The 26,146-nt window shown below is 43.2% G+C and overlaps 1 protein-coding gene and 1 long non-coding RNA gene across 4 annotated transcripts in view; one reads left to right on the forward strand and one right to left on the reverse strand.

Moving 5' to 3' along the window:
• Window positions 1–3,386: 3,386 nt before the first annotated feature.
• On the forward strand, window positions 3,387–19,577 carry LOC121030442 (uncharacterized). Its single transcript, XR_005790200.1, has 5 exons — window positions 3,387–4,298; window positions 4,424–4,646; window positions 10,357–10,412; window positions 18,216–18,350; window positions 19,099–19,577. It is a non-coding gene; the product is annotated as an uncharacterized LOC121030442 (long non-coding RNA).
• A 139-nt stretch (window positions 19,578–19,716) lies between these two features.
• STEAP3 (STEAP3 metalloreductase) overlaps window positions 19,717–26,146 on the reverse strand; it is a 52,712-nt gene continuing 46,282 nt past the window's right edge. For all 3 annotated transcript variants that reach the window (XM_040474868.1, XM_040474871.1, XM_040474870.1), the window contains exons 5-6: window positions 20,827–22,555; window positions 19,717–20,787 (exon numbers count right to left, since the gene is read on the reverse strand). In XM_040474868.1, the coding sequence (XP_040330802.1) occupies window positions 22,274–22,555 (282 nt within the window). In that variant the 3' untranslated portion in view covers window positions 19,717–20,787; window positions 20,827–22,273. The remainder of the gene's footprint in view (window positions 20,788–20,826; window positions 22,556–26,146) is intronic.

Below are 26,146 nucleotides of genomic sequence, written 5' to 3' on the forward strand. Positions count from 1 at the left end.
GAGAGAGACAGAATTGAAAGCAGGCTCTAGGCTCTAAACTGTTAGCACAGAGCCCAACATGGGGCTTGAACTCCCAAACCGTGAGATCATGACCTGAGCCGAAGTCCAATGCTTAACTGCCTGAGCCGCCCAGGTGCCCCTCAAAGTGTCTTTTTAATCTCCCTTAATCTGTAGGCTCCCTTTGCATCTCCTCTCCTTCTTCTTGCCATTTTGAAATATTAGGCTACAGTTTCCATCTGTGCGTGTCTCTGGACTGCTTCCATTGTCCACAGGGATGTGATTCTGCTCCTTTTTGCTTGAATAACGGTATGGGATTTGATTTTTGAACTATGACTTACATTTACATAATACTAGATTTCCTGAACTTATAGAAAGGAGGTATAATATAAGAGTTATTCTGGGGTGCCTGGGTGGCTCAGTCGGTTAAGCCTCTGACTTCGGCTCAGGTCATGAGCTCATGGTCCATGAGTTCGAGCCCCGTATCTGGCTCTGCACTGACAGTGGGGAGCCTGCCTGGGATTCTCTCTCCCTCTCTCTGCCCCTCCCCCACTTTGCTCGTGTGTGTGTGTGTGTGTGTGTGTGTGTGTGTGTGCACTCACATGCTCTGTCTCAAAAAAATAAACTTTAAAAAAGGAGTTATTCTGGGGCGCCTGGGTGGCTCAGTCGGTTAAGCATCCAACTTCAGCTCAAGTCACGATCTCCCGGTCTGTGAGTTTGAGCCCCGCGTCGGGCTCTGGGCTGATGGCTCAGAGCCTGGAGCCTGCTTCCGATTCTGTGTCTCCCTCTCTCTCTGCCCCTCCCCCATTCATGCTCTGTCTCTCTCTGTCTCAAAAATAAATAAAACGTTAAAAAAAAAAAGGAGTTATTCTAATTTCGCAACTTTAGAGTACCTTCTGTCATTTAGGTTAAGTAGTAAAGAACAGCAGCACCTCACTTTTTGAGTGACTCTGCCTCTGCTACTTTTATCTGGATCTTCTTTTTCTTTTCTCTATTTTCCTGACCTGCTCCCTTTGGATTCTGTTCCTAGCCGTTGTGCCTCACCTGGGGGTTTGTCCTGGTGGGGAGCCTGGGCTGGTCAGCTCTGAGTGTTTTTTGGACTCAGTCTTCCCGGGTCCCTTCACACTCCACCCCTTGGACTCACCCACTGTCAGAGAAAGCAGATCCCTGCCCATGTCAGGTGCCCTTCTCTAACTGGCCCACTGGCTTTCCCATGGTTGCCTGTTGGTTTATTTTGAAGTTCTTAGGTCTGACGCATACTCTGTTGCTTCCTCTGACTCAGCTGCTGCGCCATGCAGGGCTTGTAGGTGTGTTTCTACTCGTTCAGTTTTAGGTTTGAAAGAGCTATGTGATCGTCTGTCATAATTATTGCCCAGGGGATTTTAGTTTTGCAATCCTGGCTGCCCTGTGTCTTTATGGGGAATTTGGAGAGATTACACATTTACAACACCAATGTTGCTGCCTTCCCAGAATGCCCATGAATTCTCGTATAGACGTTTGCTCTTGTACACCTACAGGAAGGTTTCTAAGTATAGCCAGGGGGGAAAATCACAGATTGTTAGTTGGCAAATAGTTGACATTACAAGGTAATGCTAAATTGTTTTCTAAAGCTGTTGCATCAATTTATGCGGTCACTGGCAGAATACGAAAGTCTTCACAGATCCACATGTGTGCCAATACTTGTCAGACGTCTTTTCCACCTTTGCTCAGTGGAAATAGTTTGCTCTTTGTTGTGGTCTTCATTGGCATTCTCCTTCATTTTCTTTTTTTCTTCTTGGTTTTTTTCCCCCCCCCCCCCCCATATATCTTTTTCTATGAATTGCCTGTTCACGTCTTTTCTCCAGTTTTCTTTTTGGGTGTCACTTTTCAAAAATTGATTTTAGTTTTTGCAAAATATATTTTCTCTCTTTTTTTAAATATGAGACTTTAATGTTAAGTTTTTATTTTAATTCCAGTGTAGTTATTATTTAATATTATTTAAGGTGCCTTTTGATAAACAAGAATTTTTAATATTTTTCCTGAGGTAAACTTCCTATAGTATAAAGCTCACCATGTTAACATGTACAATTCAGTGGCTTAAGAAAATTCACAGTGTAGTTGCCTATATTGTTTTCTATTACGCTTAGTGCCTTTTGTGTCTTGTTGGAGTCTTTCTCTGCCCCTTTGTCATAAAGATGTTCTGTACTTTCTCCTTTAAGTGTTAATGTTTTACCTTTGAAGCTTGAGTCTTTATCTGGAATTGTTTTTAGTAAATGGTGTGAGGTGGGATTTTTTCTCCACATATGTAATCAATTTGCCAAGAACCATTTATTATCATTACCTCCTTTTCCCCAGTAACCTGCAATGCCACGTTGGTCATGCCATATTCCACCGACTCTAAGAAGCCATGTAAGATGTAACATGATTTTGGTGCAACAATAAAAGGCAAATTACTTTAGATTAAAAAAATGACATAATGCTCTCTTCTCAGTTTATTTGAAAAGCAGTTTCATCATAAATCACTCTTCTGAACCCATATAAGGAGAATGTTGATTAAATTGGTTATGGTATTCTTAAAATTTCTTCCCATTTACTTCTGAATCATTTTCTTTCTTTTAGCTGGGTTATAATTCACATATCGTAAAATTTACCTAGTGGGGTGCCTGGATGGCTCAGTCAATAGAGCAACTGACTCTTTTTTTTTTTTATTTTTAACGTTTTATTTATTTTTGAGACAGAGAGAGACAGAGCATGAACAGGGGAGGGGCAGAGAGAGAGGGAGACACAGAATCGGAAGCAGCCTCCAGGCTCTGAGCCGTCAACCCAGAGCCCAACAGGGGGCTCGAACTCACGGACCGCGAGATTGTGACCTGAGCTGAAGTTGGACGCTTAACCGACTGAGCCACCCAGGCACCCCAACTGACTCTTGATCTCAGGGTTGTGAGTTCAAGCCCCACAGTGGGCGTGGAGCCTACTTTAAAAATCATAATAAATAAAAATACAGTAAAACCTTGGTTTGCAAGCATAATTCATTCTGGAAACATGCTTGTAATCCAAGCACTTGTCTATCAAAGCGAATTTCCCAATAAATAATGGAAACTCAGATGATTCGTTCCACAACCCAAAAATATTCATATAAAATGATTAAAATACTGTAATATAGAAATAAAGAAAATAGAAAATAGTAAGAAAAATAAATTAACCTGCACTTGCCTTTGAAAACCTTTGTGGCTGGTGTGAGGGAGATGAGAGAGGAGGGTTATTGTGTAGGACAGCTTTCACTATCACTAATGGAATCACTGCTCTCTATGAATCTTTTTCTTTTTTGTGCAACTTTTTCTTTTTGTACAACTTACCAGGGAACCTATCCAATGACACTTGCTTTGGCCTCCTTTTGAGGATTTCGCGGAAATGTGACATTGCATTGTCGTTAAACAGATTCATTGCTCGCACTACTACAGACTTATACGGGTGGTGCTTTTCTACAAGATTTTGCGCTGTTTCCCACATTTCACACATCTCCCTGATCTCGTTTGAAGTGAGGGATTCCTCTACCTTTTTCTCCTCCTCCTCTGCAGACGACATCTCCATTGGTTTGTCGGTGGCCAGCTTCTGCCTATCTTCCTCCACCAGCTCTTGAATGTCGTCCTCATTCACCTCCAGTCCCATGGTCTTCCCCAAAGACACAATTTCATTGACAACGGGTGGCTTCGTGTTCATGGCAAGCCCCTCTAAGAAGGCAAGAACACAATCAGGCCACAGTTTTCTCCAAGCAGAGTTGAAGATTCTCTTTCTTGGTAACCCCATTCCAGGCTTCATCGATGATCTTGAGGCAGTTCGTGATGTGGAAATGATTTTTCCAAAACTCTTGGAAGGTGAGGTTTGTTCCTTCGGTCACCTCGAAGCATCACTGACATAGTACTTTGGTGTAAAGCTTTTGAAAGTTCGAAATGACTTGCTGTTCCATGGGCTAGAGGATTGGAGTGGTGTTGGGAGGAAGGAACTTGACTCTAATGAACTCAAATTCCTCCAGTAAATTGCTTTAAGAGCCTGAAGGAGGAACAGGAGCATTATCCGTAACCAGCAAGGCTTTGAATGGCAAATTCTTTTCTAAAAGGTATTTCTTCACTGCAGGGCCGAAGACCTCGCTGATCCACCACGAACAAGATATAAGTGACCCAAGCCTTGCTGTTGGACCTCCACAGACCGTTTAACTGGCTCTTCTGCACCTTGCATTTCCTGAAGGCTCATGGATTCTTGGAATGATACAGGAGCAGGGGCTTGACTTTGAAATCCCTGCTTGCCTTAGCACAAACAGGAGGGTGAGATGGTCTTTCACGGGCTTGTGACCGGGCACTGCATTGTCTTCTTCTGTAATGTAGGTCCTCTTTGACATCTTTTTCCAAAAAAGCCCCATCTAATCGTAGTTAAAAACTTGCTTCTGCAGGTAACATTCAGAAACCATGAGCTTCTGGAACTTGATAGCGAACGCCTCAGCTGCCTTAGCGTCCAAACTCGCACTCTCTCGGTGCCTCACAACGCTACGGAAGCCACTTCTCTTAAAGTTATCAAACCATCCCCTGCTTGCCTTGAAGCCTTCCTCGTTTTCTGTTGACGCACCTGGCAGTTTATTTACTAGGTCAGCACACAAGGCCTTTGCCTTCTCGCAGGTAAAGTTCTCGGTCACAGTATCACCTCCTAGTTGCTTCTCCTTTATCCAAACCAGAAGCAACTTTGCTACATCTTCCAGAACACGTGGCCATTGCTTTGATATTCTCATGACTCCTTTTGCTGTATCTAGGCCCCTTATTTCTTCTCTTCTTTAATATTGTGCAAATGGTCGACATAGATTTCTTATAAAATCTTGCAGTTTTGGCCACTTGCGTAACTGGTTCGTACTTCTTTTTTTTTTTTTTTTTCAATGTTTATTTTATCCTGAGAGAGAGAGAGAGACTGAGAGCGCAAGTGGAGGAGGGAGCAGAGAGAGAAGGAGACACAGAATCTGAAGCAGGCTCCAGGCTCTGAGCTGTTGTCACAGAGTCCAATGCAGGGCTTAAACCCACAGACTGCGAGATCATGCGTTAGTATTTTGATAGGGATCGCATGGAATCTGTAGATTGCTTTGGGTAGTACGGGCATTTTAACAATATTAATGCTTTTAATCCGTGAGCATGAAATATCTTTCCATTTGTGTTGTCTTCAATTGTTTCCCATCAGTATTTTATAGTTTTAGTCTTTAACTTAGTCGGTTAAGTTGATTCCTAGGTATTTTATTATTTTTGGTGCAATTGTAAATGGGACTGTTTTCTTAATTTCTGATTCTGCTACTTTGTTACTAGGATATTAAAACACTGTTGATTTCTGGGTATTTTGTATCCTGCAACCTTATTGAATTCGTTTGTTACTTCTGGTAGTTTTTTTGTGGAGTCTTTAGGATTTTCTATTTATAGTGTCATGTCATCTCCAAATAGTGACAGTTTCACTTCTTCCTTACCAATTTTGATGCTTTTAATTCCTTTTTCTTGTCTGATTGCCATGGCTAGGACTCCTAGTACTAGTTGAATAAAAGTGGTGAGAGTGGGCATTCTGGTCTTGTTCCTGACCTTAAAGGAAAACCTCTCACTTTTTTAACCATTTTTAATATCATATTTTTTTTAATATGATGTTAGCTGTAAGTTTTTCCTATATGGCCTTTATTATGTTGGGGTATGGTCCCTCTAAACCCACTTTGTTTAGAGTTTTTGTCAGGAAAGGATGTTGGATTTTGTCAAGTGCTTTTTCTGTATTGGGATGATCGTATGATTTTTATCCTTCATTTTGTTGATGTGATGTATTACATTGATTGACCTGCAAATATTGAATCATCTTTGCCATCCTGGAATAAATCCCACTTGATTGTGATGAATGTATTGTTGAATGCAGCTTGTTAATATTTTGTTGAGGCTCATTTGCATCTGTGTTCACTAGGGATGTTGGCCTGTAGCTTTCTTTTTGTTTTTGTGGTGTCTTTGTTTGGTTTTGGTATCAGGGTAATGCTGGTCTCATAGAATGTATTTCAAAGCTTTCCTTCCTCTTTATGGGAATAGTTAGAAGAGAAAAGGTATTAATTCTTCTTTAAATGTTTGGTAGAATTCACTTGTGAATCCATATGGCCCTGGACTTTATTTTTTGGTAGCTTTTGATTACCAATTTATTTCATTAGCAGTAATCAGTAATGAATCAGATTTTGTTTCTTCCTAATTCAGTTTGAAAGACTGTATGTTTCTAGGCATATATCCATTTCTTCTAGGTTGTCCAATTTGTCAGCAGATATTTTTTTTGTACTATTTTCTTATAGTCCCTTGTATGTTAATTGTTACTTCTCTTTCATTTCTGATTTTATTTATTTGGGTCCTTTCTCTTTTTTTCTTGATGAGTCTGGCTAAGGACTGATCAATTGTATTTATCTTTTAAAATAACCAAATCCTGGTTTCCTGGTTTCACTGATTTTTTTTACACTTTTTTTTCTCCTATTTTTTGTTTGTTTGGCCTCTATGTATTTCTTTTGCTTCTGTTCTGATCACTTCGGGCTATCTTTGTTCTTCTTCTAGTTCCTCTAGGTGCAATGTTAGATTGCTAATTTGAGATTTTTCTTGTTTCTTGAGTTAAATTTATTCTTAAGTATTCTAGTATTTTTGATGATACTACTACTGGAATTGTTTACTTAATTGCATTTTTGTATTGTTCATTGCTCAGATAAGTACAACTAATTTTTATGTATTGATCTTCTATCCTGAAGCCTTGCTGAATTCATTTATTAGCTCTTTTAGTAGATTCCTTAGAATTTTCTATATACAGATCATGTCATCTGTAAATAGAGATAATTTACTTCTTCCTTTCCAATCTGGATGCCTTTTATGTATGTCTTTTCTTACCCAGTTGTCCAGGCTAGGGCTCCAGTACAATTTGGTGAGACTCGTAAGACAAGACAAGGTCATCCTTGTCTTCCTCTTCATCTTAGGAAAAAGGCATCCAGTCTTTCGCCATCAACTATGATGTTAGGTAGGGATATTTCATATAAGCCCTTTATCAGGCTGAAGAAGTTTCCTTCTATACTTAATTTATCCTGTATCTTTACCATGAAAAAGTGTTGGGTTTTTCACATGCTTTTTTACACATCTAGTGAGATGGTTATGTGATTTTTGTTCTTAATTCCATTAATATGGCATATGGCATTGATTTTTCTACTTGGCCATGATTTGTAACATTTTTTAATATGTTACTGGGTTCAGTTTTCTAGTATTTTATTAAGGATTTGTTTTGAGTGTCAATATCTATAAAGGGTATTGATCTGTAGTTTTCTTGTGATGCCTTTGTCTGGTTTCATTGTCAGGGTGATAATGGCTACCTAGATGGAGCTGGGAAGTAAGTGTATTAGTGTATTAGATAGGCTGCTGTAGTAACAAAGTACTACAACCTGGGCGGCTTGACCAATAAAAATTCATTGTCTTATAGTTCTTGACTCATATAGTCTCATAGTTCTCCTAGGTCTAGAAATCTAAAATCAAGGTGGCAGCAGGATTGTATCCTTCTGAGATGGCCAGGGAAGGATCTATTCAGGCCTGTCTCCTTGGCTTGTCGATGGCCATCTTCTTCCTGTGAACCTTCATATCATCTTCCTTCTATGTGTACATCTATCCAAATTTCCCCTTTTTATAAGGACATAAGTCAGATTAGGGCCCACCCTAATGACCTTACTTTAACTTACTTCCTCTGTAAAGATCCCATCTCCAGTGCCTCAGTTGCTTAGTTGGTTGAGCTTCCAACTTTGGCTCAGGTCATGATCTTGCGGTTTGTGAGTTTAAGACCCGCATCAGGCTCTGTGCCGACAGCTCAGAGCCTGGAGCCTGCTTCGGATTCTCTGTCTCCCTCTCTTTCTGTCCCTACCCTGCTTGCGCTTGGTCTCTCTTAAAAATAAGTAAATATTAAAAAGAAAACATAAAGACCCCATCTTCACATGAGGTCACATTTTGAGGTACTGGGGATTAGAACTTCAACATGTGAATTTGGGGGGAACACAGTTCAACCCATAACAGGAAATGTCTCATATTTTCTATGTCTTGAAAGTATTTGTGAAGGATTATGATTAATTTTTCTTTAAAATTAGTTAGAATTTACTGGTGGAGCCTCCTTCTCTAGGTCTTTTCTTTGTAGGAAGTTTTTTTGATCACTAACTCAATCTTTTTACCTGTTATAGGTTGTTCAGATTTTCTTCTTGACTTGGTGTCAGTAGTTTGTGACTTTCTAGGAATTTGTCCTAGAAATCTATCTAATTTGTTGGCAGACAATTGCTCATAGTATTCTCTTATAATCTATTTTATTTCTGGAAGGTTGGTAGTGATGTATCCACTTTCATTTCTGGTTTTAGTAATTTAAGGTTTCTTTCTGTTTTTCTTGCTCAGTCTAGGTTTGTCCATTTTGCTGATCTTTTTAAAGAATCGATTTTTTTGTTTTGTGAATTGTTTTTCTCTATTGTTTTTCTCTTTTCTGTTTTCCTTATTTCCACTCTCTTTTCTTATTTTCCTTTCTTCTACTTTTTATGGGTTTCCTTTGCTTTTGCTTTTTTAGTTTCTTAGGTTACTGATTTGAGATGTTTGTATGTGTGTATGTATGTGTGTATTTATTTAAGTTTAATTTGAGGGAGAATGTGTGAGTGAGAGAGAAAGAGAGCAGGGGAGGGGCAGAGAGACAGGGAGAGAGAGTATCCCAAGCAGGCTTCGTGCTGTTGGCAGTGTAGAGTCCGATGTGGGGCTTGATCTCATTACTGTGTGATCATGACCTGAACCAAAATCAAGAGTCGGACACTTAACCGGCAGAGCCACCCAGATACCCCTATTTCTTCTTTTTAAATATAAGTATTTATACCTATAATTTTTCTCTAAGCACTGCTTTAGCTGTATCCTATAAGCTTTGGTATATTGTGGTTTTGTTTTCATTCATCTTAAATTATTTTCTAATTTCTACTTGTTATGTGTTCTTTGCCCAGCTGGTATGTTGCTTAATTTCCACATATTTGTGAATTCCCAAAGTGTTTTTCTGTTGTTTTCCAGTTTTATTCCACCGTGGTTGGAGAACATACTTTGTATTTCAGTCTTTTAAAATGTATTGAGACTGGTTTTGTAGCCTATTGCATAGTCTGTCCTGGAAAATGTTCCATGTGTACTTGAGAACGTATATTCTGCTGTTGTTGGATGGAGTGTTCTATAGATATGTGTTTTGTTGGCTTATAATATTGTTCAATTCTTTCATTTCTTTATTGATCTTTTATCAAGATTTTCTACTCGTCACTGAAAATGGGCTCTTTAAGTCTCCAACTATTATTGTTGAGTGGTCTGTTTCTCTCTTCAATTCTGACAGTTTTTACTTGATGCATTTTTATTGTTAGGTGCATATATGCTTATAACTGTTATAAATTCTTGATAGGTTGATGCTTATTACTATGAAGTGTTGTCTCCAGTAACAAATATTGTCTTAAAGTCTGGTAGTCTTTTATTGTATAGTCTTTCATGATATAGTTCTGTTTTTTTGTACTGTTTGCCCAGTGTATCTTTTTCCATCCTTTTACTTCCACCTCTTTGTGACTTTGAGTCTACTGTGTGCCTCTGCAGCCAACAGATAGTTGGGTCATATAAAACCAAATTCGTTCTGCCAATCTCTGCCTTTTAACTGGAATTTTAAATCTTTTTACATTTAATGTAATTACTGATAAGGTAGGATTAATGACTGCCATCTTGCTATTTGTTTTCTGTCTTCTTTTTTATTCCTCGGTTTCTCCATTCTTTCTTTCTCTTGTGTTAAATAGACATTTTCTAGTGTGCAATTTCTTTTTTTTTTTTTATTAAATTTTTTTTTCAACGTTTATTTATTTTTGGGACAGAGAGAGACAGAGCATGAACGGGGGAGGGGCAGAGAGAGAGGGAGACACAGAATCGGAAACAGGCTCCAGGCTCTGAGCCATCAGCCCAGAGCCCGACGCGGGGCTCGAACTCACGGACCGCGAGATCGTGACCTGGCTGAAGTCGGGCGCTTAACCAACTGCGCCACCCAGGCGCCCCTCTAGTGTGCAATTTCAATTCCCTTGTCATTTCTTTTACTATATATTTTAACTTATTTTCTTATTGGTTGTGTTGGGACTTCTAATTGATATATTACCTTATAACCATTTAGTTTGGGTTAATAACCAACTTGTAACCAACTTGGTTTCAATAGTAACTTCATTTCAGTAACGTTGCTCCTGTTTATTCTGTCCTCCCTCCTTTGTGCTGTTTTACAAATTACATCATTATACACTGTGTGCCCATCAACACAGATATGTAATTATTGCTTTGTGTTGTCTTTCAGATTGCAAACAAACTAATATGTATCCACTCCTTGGTGAATCACAGAAACTACACCAGGTGAGTTGTTGAACAAAATCCAGTCATTATTGCTTGAGGGATAGTTTTGGTTTCCATCACTGGGATGTTACACCTGTAGGGTCTTTTGCCTGAATTCAGAGATAAGCTAGGAAGAAGGGCTTGAGGAAAAATGTGGGTCAAAGGTCAGTGGGTACAAGCAGGTACGCAGGCCAGGTCTTGGGGTCTCGGTGACAAGATGAGAGAAAGAGTTACAAATAAAGGGTGTATTTGTGTATCTATCTCTGTAGTTACCTTTACCAGTGTTCTTTATTTCTTCATGTGGATTTGAGTTATTACCTAGTGTCCTATTAATTTGTCCTGAAGGACTCCCTTTCGTATGTCTTGTAATAGCAGCTATGCTAGTGATGAATTATCTCTTATTATATTATATTATATTATATTATATTATATATTATATTATATTAATTATATTTATTATATAAATTATATATATACTAATAATATTAGTTTTTGTTTACCTGTGAATATGTTCATTTCTTTCATATTTGAACATATTTCTAATGGGTATTTGGAAGTTTTTTCTGTGAAATCTGGTATCTGGTCATTTTCACAGGCAGTTTTTGTTGCCTTATTATTTTTTCACAAGGTATGGGTTGTATTTTCCTGTTTCTTGCATGCCTCCTAATTTTCTGTTGGAAACTTAGACATTTTAGGTAGTGTATAACTCCTCCCCTCCCCCGCCACACACACACACACACACACACCCAGGGCTTTTTATTTTTATTTTATTTTTATTTGCTTGTTTGCTTTTTAGTGAGTGGATTATTTTAATGACATCTATTTCCTCCCTGCTGTACAGTGTATTTCCAACTTGGAAATACCCACAGTTCCCTTGGGATGACAGTGGTGTTGGTAGGGTTCTTCTTCTTTCCCTGACCACAGTCTAGCTGTTAAACTCCACTAACTGCTAGATGATTGCTCTATTGTTTCCAGTAATGCCCTGGGGCACAAATTGTTCTACAGACTAATCCAATCAAAGTGTGGCTCCTTAGAAGGAGTAGCTTCTAAGCTCTGTGTTTGATATTTGTTCTGACCCCAGGAGGGTTCCTTCCCGCCATCTCTCTCCATGGTTCTCTTGTAAACTAGCCAGCTGACAGCTAGGCTGTATTTTCTTAAAAATCCATGAAATCTCCCCGTTGCCTTTTTTCAAAACCTCCAGTGTTCTTGACAGCGCCCTTAGGTTTGAACTTCTCCATGCTCTGTTGAAAATGAAGTCAGTTCCTTTGGGAAAAGATTAGGAGCTCTCCCATTTTATAGCCTGCTTCTCTGGCTTAGACAAATCGCTGAGCCAGGGCTCTAGAGCTATGGGTGGGAACAATGGCAAGCTTTTGAGTCCAGCTCTAGGAGCTGAGTGATGACTGTAGGGTGGTGGCAGCAGCCTGAAGTCTCTTTGGTTTGCCTCTCCTGGCATGGAGCCACTACCTCATGAGCTGGAACAAGGGTAATTGGGGGCCCAGTATTCTCAGCATGCCACACCCAAGGTAGGGGCCTCTGTTCTACGAGTGGGGGCTGAGCAGAAGAAAGGAGGCTGCACCTCTCAACAGTACTTGCTTGGAATTAGCCTCAGCCATAGGAAGCTGGGGATACAATGGGAAGCCCTGAAGTTCTGCTTCTCCTGGGAAGAGAGCTCTTTACCTGCTTCAGCTGGTGGCCTGAGGTTCTTGGCTACAGCATTCTGGAGTGTTCACCTTACCGAGCTGGAAGAGGCAGAGAGGGAGAGGTCTTGGTTCAGACACCACACACTTGCCTTTCTTACCAATTTTGGGGGGTAGATTTTCTTCTATGTTTTGTCATTTGTGATTTGCTAAAGACCATTTCCAGATGCCTTAAATGCTTGGTTTAAAAACTAATTTTCACCAGTTTCATTAGGGAGTGGTCAGTGGAGCTCCTCACACTGTCATGTTGAAGTGAATCTCCTTGTCCCTCATATGGCAAGTATAGTTTTGCTGGATTTAGAATTCTTGGTTGACTCTCTTTGTCTTTCAGCAGTTTAAATATGTCATCTTTCTGCCTTCTGGCCTCCCTCAGGCTTCCATAACAAATACCATAGACTGGGTGGCATAAACAAATTAATTTCCTCATAGTTCTGGACCCTGGAAAGTCCAGGATTCAAGGTCCAGCATGGTCAGTTCCTGTCTCTTTGTTGATACTGTTTGGTGAGGGATCATTCTCATGCTTCTCCATAGTTATTTAGACATGATTTCCTTTAGTTATTCAAACGTATTTAAGAATAGCTCAGGGTACCTGGGTGGCTCAGTTGGTTAAGTGTCTGACTCTTGATTTCACCTTGGGTCGTGATCTCGAGGTTTGTGGGGTCGAGCCCTGTGTCAGGCTCTGTGTTGACAGCATGGAGCCTGCTTGGGATTCTCTCCCTCTCTCTGCCCTTCCCTCCATCTCTCTCAAAATCAGTAAAAAAAATATTAAAAAAAAACCTTTAAATAAAAAGAATAGCTAAACTCTCAGGGCACCTGAGTGGCTCAGTTGGTTAAGCATCTGACTCTTGATTTCAGCTCAAATCATCTCACCATGGTCTAAAATCAAGGCGCCCTCCCCCACCCTCTCCCTGCTCCCAGTCAGCTCCAAGCTGGGCATGGAGCCTGCTTAACATCCTCCCTCTCCCTCTGCCCCTCCCCCCCCCCCCCAATTTGCTCTTTCTCCCTTCAAAAAAAAAAAAAAAGAAGAAGAAGAAGAAGAAGAAGAATAGCTAAACTCTCTTATTACCTATAAAGATTTGTAGATTCTTTCGGGTTTCCAGTATAGGAAATTATTACTTGTAAATAATGAGTTTTGTGTCTTTTTCTCTTGTTCTATATATACCATTTGTTTCATGTACTATTTTCTTCTTTCGCATTGGCTAGTACCTCTGGCACAATTCTTTTTTTTTTTTTTTTTAATGTTTTATTTATTTATTTATTTATTTATTTTTTCAACGTTTATTTATTTTTGGGACAGAGAGAGACAGAGCATGAACGGGGGAGGGGCAGAGAGAGAGGGAGACACAGAATCGGAAACAGGCTCCAGGCTCTGATCCATCAGCCCAGAGCCCGACGCGGGGCTCGAACTCACGGACCGCAAGATCGTGACCTGGCTGAAGTCGGACGCTTAACCGACTGCGCCACCCAGGCGCCCCTGTTTTATTTATTTTTGAGAGAGCACAAGTGGGTCAGAAAGAGAGGGAGACACAGAATCTGAAGCAGGCTCCAGGCTCTGAGCTGTCAGCACAGAGCCCAACATGGGACTTGAGCCCACGAACCATGAGATCATGACCTAAGCCGAAGTTGGGTGCTCAACCCACTGAGCCACCCAGGCAGCCCTTCCTCTGGTACAATCTTAAGTAGGAGTGGTGATCGTGAGCATTTTTGTTCTTGATTGTAAGTGAACTGCTGCTAACATTTCACCATTAAGAATAATATTTGCTGTAAAGTTTTAATAGATTACCTTTGTTGGATTAAGGAAATTCCCTTCTATTCCTATTTTGCTGAGAGATTAAAAAAAAAAAATTAAACCCACACACAGACAACTTTTTGTTTGTTGCAATCTCCCAGTAATGATAAATTTCCCTATATTTCCTCCCTTTTTTTGCTTTATGTATTTTGAAGCTGCATTATTAAGTACATACAATTCTAAAATATTTAAATCTTCATCATTATACAGTGACTATCTCTATCCCTAATAATGTTCTTTGACATAAAGTGTACTTTGTATAATAATCTAGCCACCTCAACTTTCATTTGGTTTGTTTTTGCCTAACACATTTTTTACTATAGTTTTTAGTAAACTATATCTTTATAGTTTATCTTTAGTTTATCTATAGTTTATCTTTAGTTTTTAGGTATGCCACTTGTAGATAGCATATAACTATATTGAAAAATCCGATCTGGCAGTCTCTATCTTTTAACTCAAGAGTTTAATGCATTTGTATTTATTGTGATTATTGATATAGATGGATTTGTTTCTAACATCTGCTTTTTGTTTTTGATATCTGCTGCTTTTTCTATGCTATTTTTCTTTTCTTGCTTTTTTAAGAATTGAAATTTTTGTTTTATTTCATTTTTTCCTCCCCTTAGGATTTGGATGTTATATTTTAAGGTTTTTAGTGGTTACCTTTGGCATTTTTCCAAGCTTAGTTCACAAAATCTGAATTGGTCCGTAATTTCTCCCACTCTCAAACAGATACAAGAGTCTCAGAACATTTTAACTCAATCATTTACTCAGTCACCTTACATGTCATTGTTGTCTAGTCTTTTAGTGTGCCTTTTAAAAAAGCACCCATGTAAGTGGACATGATTATTATTTCATATAGACATGGCTTGTTTAGATGTACCTGTATGGTCACTATTTCTTTGCTTATCATTCCTTCTTGTTTTTTTTGTTCCCCGTTTGGGATCGTTTTCCTTCTATCTGAAGTGTACTTTTTAGTAGTTCTTGAGATCAGAACTATTGGTAAACTCTCTAATTTTTATATATCTGAAATGTCCTTATTTTGCCTTCTTTCTTAAAGATTAGTTTTGCTCTAAGTTGACATTTCTTCTCTGCACTTTCAAGATATTAGATCCCTATTTTCTGATTTCCATTGGTTAAGTTTGTTATAATTTCATAACTGCAAATAATCTGTCACTTTTCTCCAGCTGCTTTTTGAGCTTCTTAGTGTGTCTGGGTGTGGTTTCATTTTCCAAATTTGTTTTCCTGCTTGATGGCATGCATTACACTTTCTGCTTTTTTTAGATTTCAGTCTTTCATTGCTTTTGGAAAATCCTCAGCCCTTATCTCTTTAAAATTTGCCTCTCTACCATTCTCTCATCCTGGGGCTCCATTTATTTGTATGTTAGACTTTTTCATTTTAACTTTTAACCTCTCTTTTGTATTTTTTATCTATTTGTCTCTCTTTTTTTTTTTTTTTTTTTCATTCTGGGTAATTTCTTCAGCTCCAATTTACAATTCACTAATTTTCTTCAACCTGCAGTTAAATCCATCAAATTAGGTTTGTTTCCAACAATCTTTCATTCCTGAATTTTCATTTTTCATCATATCAAATCCTTTCATTGTGCCTTATTTCTTACTTATTTTTGTGATTCTATTTTTTAATCCTTTAGTTTATCATTATTCTCTATTGGATAGTTCTATTCTTTGAAGTCCTTGGGAGTTGTGTCTCTGCTGATTCTCACCTGTGGTTTGTTGATCTTAGATATGGAGCTTTCATTGGTTGGTCTGAACTGAGGTTGCTCTTCTCCAGAAAGGACTTAAATTTGCTTTTGCCAGGAGCCAAGGACAGCATTGTCTTGTTTATTTGTATGTGCGTGCATGCTCCCATTTATTTTCTGCCATGGTGGTTTCTCTTACCTCCTGAGAGTTTAGCAGTACATTTAAAAGTATGTCTTTTGGGGCGCCCGGGTGGCTCAGTCGGTTGAGCGTCCGACTTCGGTTCAGGTCATGATCTCGCAGTCTGTGAGTTCGAGCCCCGCGTCGGGCTCTGTGCTGACAGCTTGGAGCCTGCTTCGGATTCTGTGTCTCCCTCTCTCTGCCCCTCCCCCACTCATGCTCTGTCTCTGTCAAAAATAAATAAACATTAAAAATTTTTTTGAAAAAGTATGTCTTTTGTTCAGGAACTAGTTGCTGTGTAGCAGGAAGACTCCTCACGAAGTGAAAGCATTAATGAATTCTCTAGTAAGGGAACAGTTTTAACTGTTTTTATTTTTATTAAAAAAAATTTTTTTTTAGCGTTTATTTATTATTGAGAGACAGACACAGAGCGTGAGCAGGGGAGGGGTAGGAGACACAGAATCCGAAGCAGGCTCCAGGCTCTGAGCTGTCAGCCCAGAGCCCGACACGGGGCTCGAACTCACAGACTGCGAGATCATGACCCGAGCCGAAGTTTGTCGCCCAACCGAGCCACCCAGGTGCCCCTAGATTAGACCTTTAAAAGTAAGCTCTGCCTATGATAGAAATTATAGAAATAAGCTAGGCTTCTGGTCTGGTAAATGAAATCAACACTCAGTAAACAAGGGGTTGATAATTCACTTTACGGGAGGATTGACATAGAGGCTTTTGGTTGCGAAGTGTATCAAAGGTTCCATTTGTGACTGCCCATTTCTCGACAGAAGACACAAACATGAAGCGAAAGAATTTTGCATAACTATTAGAGGTCAACCTGAACTCAGATAAAGGACCTGGAGTTACTACAGAAAGTGGTGGGGGCAACAGAATTTAACTGGGGAAAACCTCCACTTGTCACACTTTCCAGGAAACAAAATTAGTACGTTTCACCTTAGACAAAAAAATGTTATAAACCAGTTGTTTCATTTGGTTAACCCCCTATTAAGCTTCCCTGGACAGCTCCTTTTTCACTTTATCCAACAATTATTTGTAACCTAGTTTTAAAAGACAGGCCACTCCTCCTTCTCACTGAAGCCACCTGTGCTCTTTCCATATCCTCTAGGACTTGGGATTCCCATTCTGTCTCTGTCTCTGGTCTTCAGCCACTCCTGTTTATCTTGTTCTTTTCCAGGAACACCCAAAACACGTTCAGGTTAAAACCATGGAAAAAAAAAAACAAAAAACGAGCTCTCTTTCTGTCCCTTGATTTCTCCCCAGTTACCAATCCTCTCTCTCTACCACTTTATAACCAACTCTTGGATGAGTTGTCCAGAACTAGTCTCCATTTCCTTAGCGTCTCCATTCCTCCCCAGTCCTCCAACACCGCATCGACATTCTCACCATAAAGTTTCCCTATTTTCAAATTCAGTGGACACTTACTGCTCTGCACGTTGCTTCTCCACAGCATTCAATACTGTTTCAGACACTCAGTGCACGCGTGTGCATGCGCACGCACACACACACACACACACACACACACTTCCTTTATCCCTTATTTAAGTTTATTTATTTATTTTGAGAGATGCAAGCAGGGAAGGGCCAGAGGGAGGAGAGAGGGCATCCCAAGCAGGCTCCATGCTGTCAGGGAGACCCCAACATGGGGCTCGATCCCATGACCCCAAGATCACGACCTGAGCTGATATCAAGAGTGGCCACTTAAGCAACTGAGCCAGCCAGGTGCCCCTCTTTAGCCCTTACTTTAAAATGTCAAAGGGACACTTGGTTGGCTCAGTCAGTTGAGCATTGGACTCTTGATTTTGGCTCGGGTCATGATCTCCTGGTTTGTGGGTTCAGGCCCCATGTCGGGTTCTGCACTGACACTGCAGAGCCTGCTTGGGATTCTCTCTCTCTCTCATAATAAATAAACTTAAAAAAATAAAATGTCAGTTATAAAGAAGGTCAACAATGTTGAGTATTATTGTATGTCTCCTGAAACCAATTACTGTATGATTATTATAATTACTATTATCAGTATTGTATATGTTAGTGTAAATTATTTCCATTTTATATAAATGTATTTTTTAATTTTTTTAACGTTTTTTATTTATTTTTTGAGAGCGAGAGACAGAGTGCAAGCTGGGGAGGGCAGAGAGAGAGGGAGACACAGAGTCCGAAGCAGGCTCCAGACTCTGAGCTATCAGCACAGAGCCTGACGCGGGGCTCGAAGTCACGACCCGTGAGATCATGACATGAGCCGAAGTCAGACGCTTAACCAAATGAGCCACCCAGGTGCCCCTCTATTTTATGTTTTAATTAAGACCTTATTATATTGATTTGAAAAGTATATGCATAGGTAGGTTCTATTTCTGAATTTCATTTTAGGTTAGTAAAAATAGTTTTTCAAGTATTCATTAGAAAAAGTTGGTGCTGGTCTGGTAAGATTGAGAATTGCTGCTCTAACGGTTCTAGCTTCGTCTTTGTAAAGACACCAGGGCAGTGACACAGTAGAAGAAAGCTTCTGTACTTCCAACGGCCCACGTCATTGCTTTCGGAAAAGATTCAGCTTATCGAGTAGCTGAGTGATAAATCTTCTCTTAAACTTAGGTGAGTTATTCTGGTTGTCCCTTAGTTCTTGTGTGAAACCACACAAGAACTTAATAATGGACATTCTATCACTTTTTTTTTTTTTTTAAATTTTTTTTTTTCAACGTTTATTTTTGGGACAGAGAGAGACAGAGCATGAACGGGGGAGGGGCAGAGAGAGAGGGAGACACAGAATCAGAAACAGGCTCCAGGCTCTGAGCCATCAGCCCAGAGCCCGACGCGGGGCTCGAACTCACGGACCGCGAGATCGTGACCTGGCTGAAGTCGGACGCTTAACCGACTGCGCCACCCAGGCGCCCCACATTCTATCACTTTTAAAGCTTAACTCTCTCACCGTGATGTGTGGAAGGACACAGAGCAGAAAAACAAAACTCCAAGCATGAGATTTGTTTTGTTGTTGCAAATTATTGTAGTGAAGTTGTTTTCTGACCATGGTTCTTTCTTTGGAAAACTCTTATCAGGGGCTCAAGGCCATCTTTCGGTCATTGTTCCCAGGAAATGGTTTTTAGCCACTAGACTGCTTTGTGCGTATGGGTTTTTTCTTCCCTATACAGTAAGCCAGTTCTGCTTCAGTACAAAAGGTTGACTGCATGATAGGTGGCTGTTCTCTGAAGAGTTCTTGTTTTCTTGATGGACCCAGGACCGACTTGTGGGACCACCCAGGGGACATCCCACATGGAACACACAGAGCGCAAGCCTGTGGCTCTGGTGGGGTGCACGTTTGCTCCTTCTGCCTTTCAGAGAACAGGGGTTGCAGCCACATCTGCAGTGTGCAGGGGCACAGCTCTCCAGGGCAGCCAGGGGACCAACGTCCTGGGGAAGTTGGTAACAGGGCAGAGATGCAGCACAAGGGGGACGAAGGAAGCCATCTCAGCCCTGATCCCTGAGGATCAACACCATCCAGGGCACCTGGGAGCTTCTTAGAAATGCACAGGTTCGGCTTCATCCCAGATCCGTGACTCAGAGCTGCGTTTGAACAAGATCCACATGCGCTCCTGTGCACATTCTAGTTTGAGAAGCACTGCAGCTCTCACCTGCATTCAAGGCTGCAGCCTTCTGACCGCAGCACAGGCACCACCCCCTCCAGGAAGCCTTCCAGGAAGGGGCTTTGGATGCCCCTTTCACATCCCCCCTCCTCTGCATCCTGCCACCGCCACCACACTGTCACCTGGATCTCCTCCATGTCCTTCCTTGCCCGTTGCTGAAGATCTTCATGTCTACCCTTCCTCAGAGGTGAGCTCTAGCCCAGATCATTCTGTACTCACCTTGCATATTGCCTCAGAGCAAGTGCCAGTCAGAAGGCTCACTGAGCCAACGCGCAAATGAGTGGGCAGGTGATCGGCGGGACAGAAATAAAAGCCTGAAGTTCACAGAAGGTTAGGGGTTTATTTCTGTTGCTTCTTAGACAAGCCCTACAAGGTTTCAAACACAAAATACACAGACTGTTTCAATGGCATTGATTTTAAACCTCAGACCATGGCATTTAGGACTTCTGGAGCACATTGGTTCAGGCACTTTTGTACCCAGAGGCACATAGAATTTACCAGGCTGAAAGGGAATGACCCACTCTCATGGGGGGTGCTGTTGCCAGCTGCCTGGTGAGGTAGGGAAGAGCAGCAGACACCAGATCAAGGCAGAACACAACCCCCCCCCCCCGCCCCGCCTTTCATGAGTTGACTGTCCAGTTGGTGGGTGGCCGGGTCCCCCGCTGCACCTGCTCCCTCCTGCCACCCCCACCTCGGAACCATTTTCTTCTCTTAGGAGCACCTGCAGCAGGAAGTGGACAGGGAAGGGGACGGAACATGCTAGAATTTGCCGTGTGTCAGCATCTTTGGTATAAGGAAATTCCCTGGGCCCAGGGAGGAGGGCCAGAGAAGGCAGGCCACCAGTACTGCCTGGGGTTGGAGATCCTGGTGGATCCCAGTCGCCCATGTTCTCCTTGCTTCCAATCAGCAGGACACTGAAGGGCCCTCATTGTGTTAAGCAAGTGCTGGAATCTGTGCTTCGCCTGCCTCCTTTTCAGCGAGCATCTCCGAGGATCACGGCGCCGCTTCATCGGGGCCCATGTGGAAGGCAAACTTCTGCAGCTCAGCCTTGCAGGAGCAGAAGGAAAACATCTGCAGGAAGCAGACAGCTTCGCCTGCGCCACCTTCCCTCCATCAGTCACCGGCCTAATGAGATACTCTTGCACTTGGCTTTTTTTTTTTTTTCCACCCCCTTTTCACTAAAAGACCCTAACGCGTTCTGCAGACATGAGCTCATGAAGCCTCTCTGGGGGAGGCAGGGGCATCCTCTTCTCGTAGCACTTGCTGGCTCGACTGTGCTCCTAAGATACCTGTGGCCCAGAAGACCCACACTCCCCATTTGGAGCAGAGGTCAGTGTTTGTCTCACTCGTGTCTTCCGTTGGGACCCTGTCCCCTCTGTGGCTACAGGTCCCTTTTTTTTTTTTTTTTTTTTTTTTTTTGTGGAGAGGACAGATCATCCTGGTTCTGGGGTCGGGGGGCTCAGCCAAGAACAGCTATTTATCCACAGGGGAAATCACAGCAGTTTCAGTAGGAACCAGCAAGGGTTGGGCTTCGAGGACACGTGTCCTGCGGCCCTGGTTGGGGTCCAGCCTCTTGTGCTTTGGGGCAGCAGTCTGACGAGTTTGCAGCTTTGGTAGAAAAGACCCTCCCAACCATTCTGAGTGTAACTGACTGGGGTTGGTGATCCTTGGGGTCACCATTGCCCACGTGCTCCCTGTTTTCCCTGGAGCAGTGTGGAACTTGGAGCCAGTGAGGTTTTCTGGCAGGTTCTCTGCCTGGCAGCAGCAGAGGGCATCTGATGAGGTCCCAAGGTTTTTCCACAGGACCAGTTCAGCGGGGACAATCAGTCCTTCGGTGCCCTGGGCGGGTCTGAGAAAAGCCTCAGCTGTGATGCTGAGGGCTGTCTGCTACGTTTCCCCCTCCCCCTCGAACTGATTTCCAGAGGGCCTGCTCTGGGCCTTCCTAAGAGATATCCAAACTAATGATCTGAAAGGTGAGAAGGCACAGTGGTTTGAAGAACAGTCATCACCAACTTAAAGGAGGGAAAAAAAATTACCGTTGTTCTCAAGACGGTTCATTAGTGGCTCCTACGCGGAGGTGACTTCACACTCCTGCAGGAGGATCAATGTGTAGCCGCTGTGGTGACTTCTGACTTTCAGGAAAAAAAAAAAAAAAAATCTCCCCAGCTCAAGGAGGATTAGAGGGGACAGCTTCGGCCCCGACCCCCTGCACCCCCTACCCCGCAAAGGACTCATCTTTAATTTGCTCCCAGGGCACAGACACCAGGCTCACCCCCCAGGGTCCTAGCAACCGCCTGACCTCCTGCTGCCGCTGAAGGTGAATGAGGGAGGAGCCCACCCCCTGCTCGCTGGCGACCCTTCCACCCTGTGATGCCATGAGGCTCCAGGCAGAGCTCTTATCTGCCCCCTTTGGGCTCCAACTCGACAAAAGCCTTGGAAAAGCAGCAAAAAGGGAGTGGGACACAAATGGATGGAATCCACCAAGGTACGAGCCTCTTACTGCCTTTTCTGTGCAAAGAGTGTGTGTCTATTTCTGCAGAGATCCCAACAGTGTGAGCTGCTGTTCTAACATCTGGCTCTTGCTTTTCAATCTACAAGTTGAAATCTCAGGGGCTCAACTCTTTAAATATAAATGCAAATCCTGTTATATATATATATGTATATATATATGAAATATACATGAACATATATATCACACACACACACGTGTGTGCCATTCTGAATGTTGCCACCTACATTGGTGTCCCAGGAATTCAGACCTCACACCACCAATGTGTGCACAATGTCACCGTCCTGCTCGATCGAGAAAAGCAGCCCCGACAGGCCCAGGGCACTGTCCTGCCTGTGTCTGGTTTTCTGGGGCCAGACGCGGGCACCTCACACGTGGCTCGTCTTCTGGGCCAGGGCGTGGTCCATCGGCAGCAGAAACTTGGTGGCACCGTCCTTCTCCCAGCCCCTCCGGATTCTGGAGAGTCTGCGGCTGAAGCAGGGCAGCAGGAACAGAGCTTTGGCCAGGATAACGACACAGGGCACCAGCAGCGTGAGCGTGAAGGTGGGAGGCAGGTAGAACTTGTAATGGCTGTCTTCGAAGGCACGGGTCCAGCCGTAGGTGAGCGTGTGGAGGGTGCTCAGCACGAGGGCCACGAAGCCCAGGGTGGACTGTGGAAGGAAGGAAGGATGGAGTTAGGGCCAGGGGGACGACAGACGCGGCGATTCCACCAAAGGCTCATCGGCTCGCCTGGCAGAGGGGAAGGAAGGCGGGGGTTGCTTTGGTAGTCAAGACTCTGGGTTCCAGTCCCAGCCCCATGACCCCCTCTCTGCGTGATCTTACTACTACTCCCTGAACTCTCTGAGCCTCAGTTTCCCCAACGGAAAAATGACAGTCCTGCCTCCAGCCTGCAGGTACGTAAGGACCGACTGAATCACGAGCGTCTGATAAAGTGAGGCGGTTTCTTCCCCAAACTGTGTTCTTCTGGCGGCCACCAGAGGACTTCCTTCCGGTGGAGTGCAGTTCAAAGACGTTTAAGAACATTGTACTAGTTTTGCTCACATTTTAACGTATCTTAGAGGACCAGGTGTCTCCCAGCATACCAAAGCCATAGTTTCACAAATAATACTCGGCCTGAGATGAGGGGAGATAAAAAGGTGAACTGGTTTTGGGTTGATTTAAAGATAAACACAAAGCGACAAGCGTACTTGGCAGGTGGCTTTGGCACCAGTCGTGAGAGCGGCTCAGAGGCCTGCGGGCCGGGTCACCTGACGCTATTTATGAAGCCCTAGGCTTGACGGGTGCCGGTCCCTCCCCTCCCGCCCACGCCCCGACTCACGAACACCTCAGCGGGAAACCCCACTAGGGCACTCTCCTGCCTGGAAGGGGCTGTGCAGAGATGGGAGACTGTCACAAACCTAAACGGAAGCTGCGGCCCGTAAATAGCTGGGAAGTGCTGATCTGTAGCTCTAGCCTCGGACTCTGTGGCAGGTCAAGTTCTGGTGGACGACAAATGAGGTGTTCCAGAGTCTGCTGTTGGTGGTATAGTCTCGCGTGACACTGTGACCCCGGGCAAGCCACTAAATCAGCCTCAGTGGGAAGTCCGTGCTTCCCAAAGCTGGAGCTGGAGATGTGGGGGAAGCGCTGTATGGATAGGCGTTCTGCAGCCCCCCCCCCCCCCCAGACGAAGCCGGGATGATGGACAGCACAGGGCACCAAGGGTTAGGGCTTCGTGGCAGGTGTGGGGGAGAGGCACTGGGCGGTACTGAGGAACCACCGAGAGATTTGGGGCAGGAGAGCCCTGTGTTCACTGCATAAGGGATGAAAATAGCAGGGACCTATCAAGCAGTGCGCACATTTGCATTTTCTCCAAGGAGAGCCTGTAAGGGTTTAATTGACATGCGGCAGTATGACGGTCCCTCAGGGTACTCTTTATGGGTTGCTTTTGAGCTTTCCACGGGGAAGCTACAATTGGGCCTCCTGGATTTCCTTCCAGCCCAGCTTGTCAGCATCGATCCAGGGGTTTGGTTGAGAGACGGTTTTGTCCGCACACCCCTCAGGCACGGCTCGAAGTGGGTCCAGTTCTGCTACCGTGCCTCATTCTCGCTCCTCCCACCAAGATGTGACACCTCAGTATGCGAAAGAACGTTGTTTGGGAGAATTGCTTACAGTACTTCTATGAAGAAACAAACATGTTCTAATGACTAGCCACTATACGTTCATAGAGAGGTTCCCAAGTACAGCATCTTTGAGCCCTGAAAAATACTAGTTGCCGGAAGACCCCCAGTTTCTCTGTTTTTCCTTAGCTTTTAACCACTTCAAGGATGTCTTTATCCCGTCTTTAACAATTTCCTGGCTCAACACAGCCTGTTGGGAAAAGCCATCGTTGGATCTGTGCTACTCCCCACAGTCAGGTCAAATTAAAATGGTCAGTCCCCAAGTGGAAGGCTCCCCGCCTGCGAGTCACAGCCAAATCCTCGTCACTTCCTGAAGTATCTATCAAGAACGCCAAATCTCTTAGCAACTTCTGAACCACACCAACTTTTTCTTAGTTCTGATCTACTGATATTGAAGACTGGGGTTACAAAGGTCTCCAGCACCTTTGGAGTTAATATTTGGAATTAATATCCGCAATACATAGAGAACTCCTAAACTCAACAACGGAATACCAAATGACACAGGGGCACCTGGGCGGTTCAGTTGATCAAGCGTCTGACTCTTGATTTCGGCTCAAGTGATGATCTTATGGGTCGTGAGTTCGAGCCCTGCGTCAGGCTCTGTGCTGATGGTGCACAGCCTGCTTGGGATTCCCTCTGTCTCTCCTTACCCCCATTCACGCTCAAATAAACTTGAAAAAGAAAAAGAAAACCAAACAACCCAATTCAAAAGTAGGCAAAGTACTTGAGCAGAAGTTTCTCCAAAGAAGATCTCTGAATGGGCAATAAGCAATGGAAGAGATGTTCTGCATCACTGATCATTAGAGAAATGCAAATCCAACCATAGTATGTTGCCTCGTGCCTGTTAGAATGGCTACCGTCAAAAAACCAGAAAACAAGTGTTGAGAGTAAATGGAGAAATGTGAGACCACGTGCACCGTGGGTGGGAATATGAAAGGCTGCAGCTGCTATGGAAGACAGGAGGGAGGTTCCTCAATAAATTAAAAATACAATTACCATGGGCTCCAGCACTCTCACTTCTGGTATACACGCCCAAAGTACTACAAGCAGGGTCCTGAAGAGATTGGTATATACCCCATGCTGGTACCAGCACTGTGCCCGATAGCCAAAATGCGAGAGCAGCCCGAGCATCCACCAACAGATGAATCGATAGGCAAAGTGTCATCACTCTAAACAGTGGAATATTATTCAGCCTTTAAAAAGGAAGGCAGTTTGGGGGCACCTGGGTGGCTCAAGTTGGTCGAGCGCCTGACTCTTGATTTCGGCTCAGGTGACAATCTCATGGTTTGTGAGATCGAGCTCCCGATTCAGGCTCCTCGCTGCCAGCACTGAGCCTGCTTGGGATTCTCTCCCTCTCCCTGTCTCTCCCCTGTTTGTGCTCTCTCTCTCTCTCAAAATAAATAAATAAATGAACATTAAAAAAAGTGAAAAGGGGGGCGCCTGGGTGTCTCAGTCGGTTAAGCGGCCGACTTCGGCTCAGGTCATGATCTTGCGGTCCGTGAGTTCGAGCCCCGCATCGGGCTCTGTGCTGACAGCTCGGAGCCTGGAGCCTGTTTCGGATTCTGTGTCTCCCTCTCTCTGACCCTCCCCTGCTCATGCTCTGTCTCTCCCTGTCTCAAAAATAAATAAAACATTAAAAAAAAATTTTTTTTTAAAGTGAAAAGGAAGGTAGTTTTGACACCTGCTCTGCCATGGACGAACCCCGAGGACATGATGCTAAGTGAAATGAGCCCGTCACAAAAAGACAAATACTACATCAGGGCACTTCTGTGAGGCAGTAAAAGTCAGAGACGGTGGAGTGGTGATTGCCAGGGGCTGGGGGTTGGGGACAGTGGGGAATTAGTGATTAATGGGGACACAGGGTCAGTGTTGCAAGATGAAAAGAGCCGTGGAGATGGATGGTGGGGAGGGTTGCACCGCAGCGTGGATGTACTTAATATCACTGAACTGAACATTTAAAACTGGTTAAGAGAGTAAATTTTGTGTTATTTTACTACAATTAAAAAAAAAAAATTGAGGGGGAAGGAAAGGCCCCCAACACGGACCATCAGGAATAAATCTTGAACAAGCCAGACGCCACGCTGG

This window comes from Herpailurus yagouaroundi, unplaced genomic scaffold (assembly GCF_014898765.1).
Source record: "Herpailurus yagouaroundi ecotype Mexico unplaced genomic scaffold, PumYag 140, whole genome shotgun sequence".
NCBI lineage: Eukaryota > Metazoa > Chordata > Mammalia > Carnivora > Felidae > Herpailurus > Herpailurus yagouaroundi.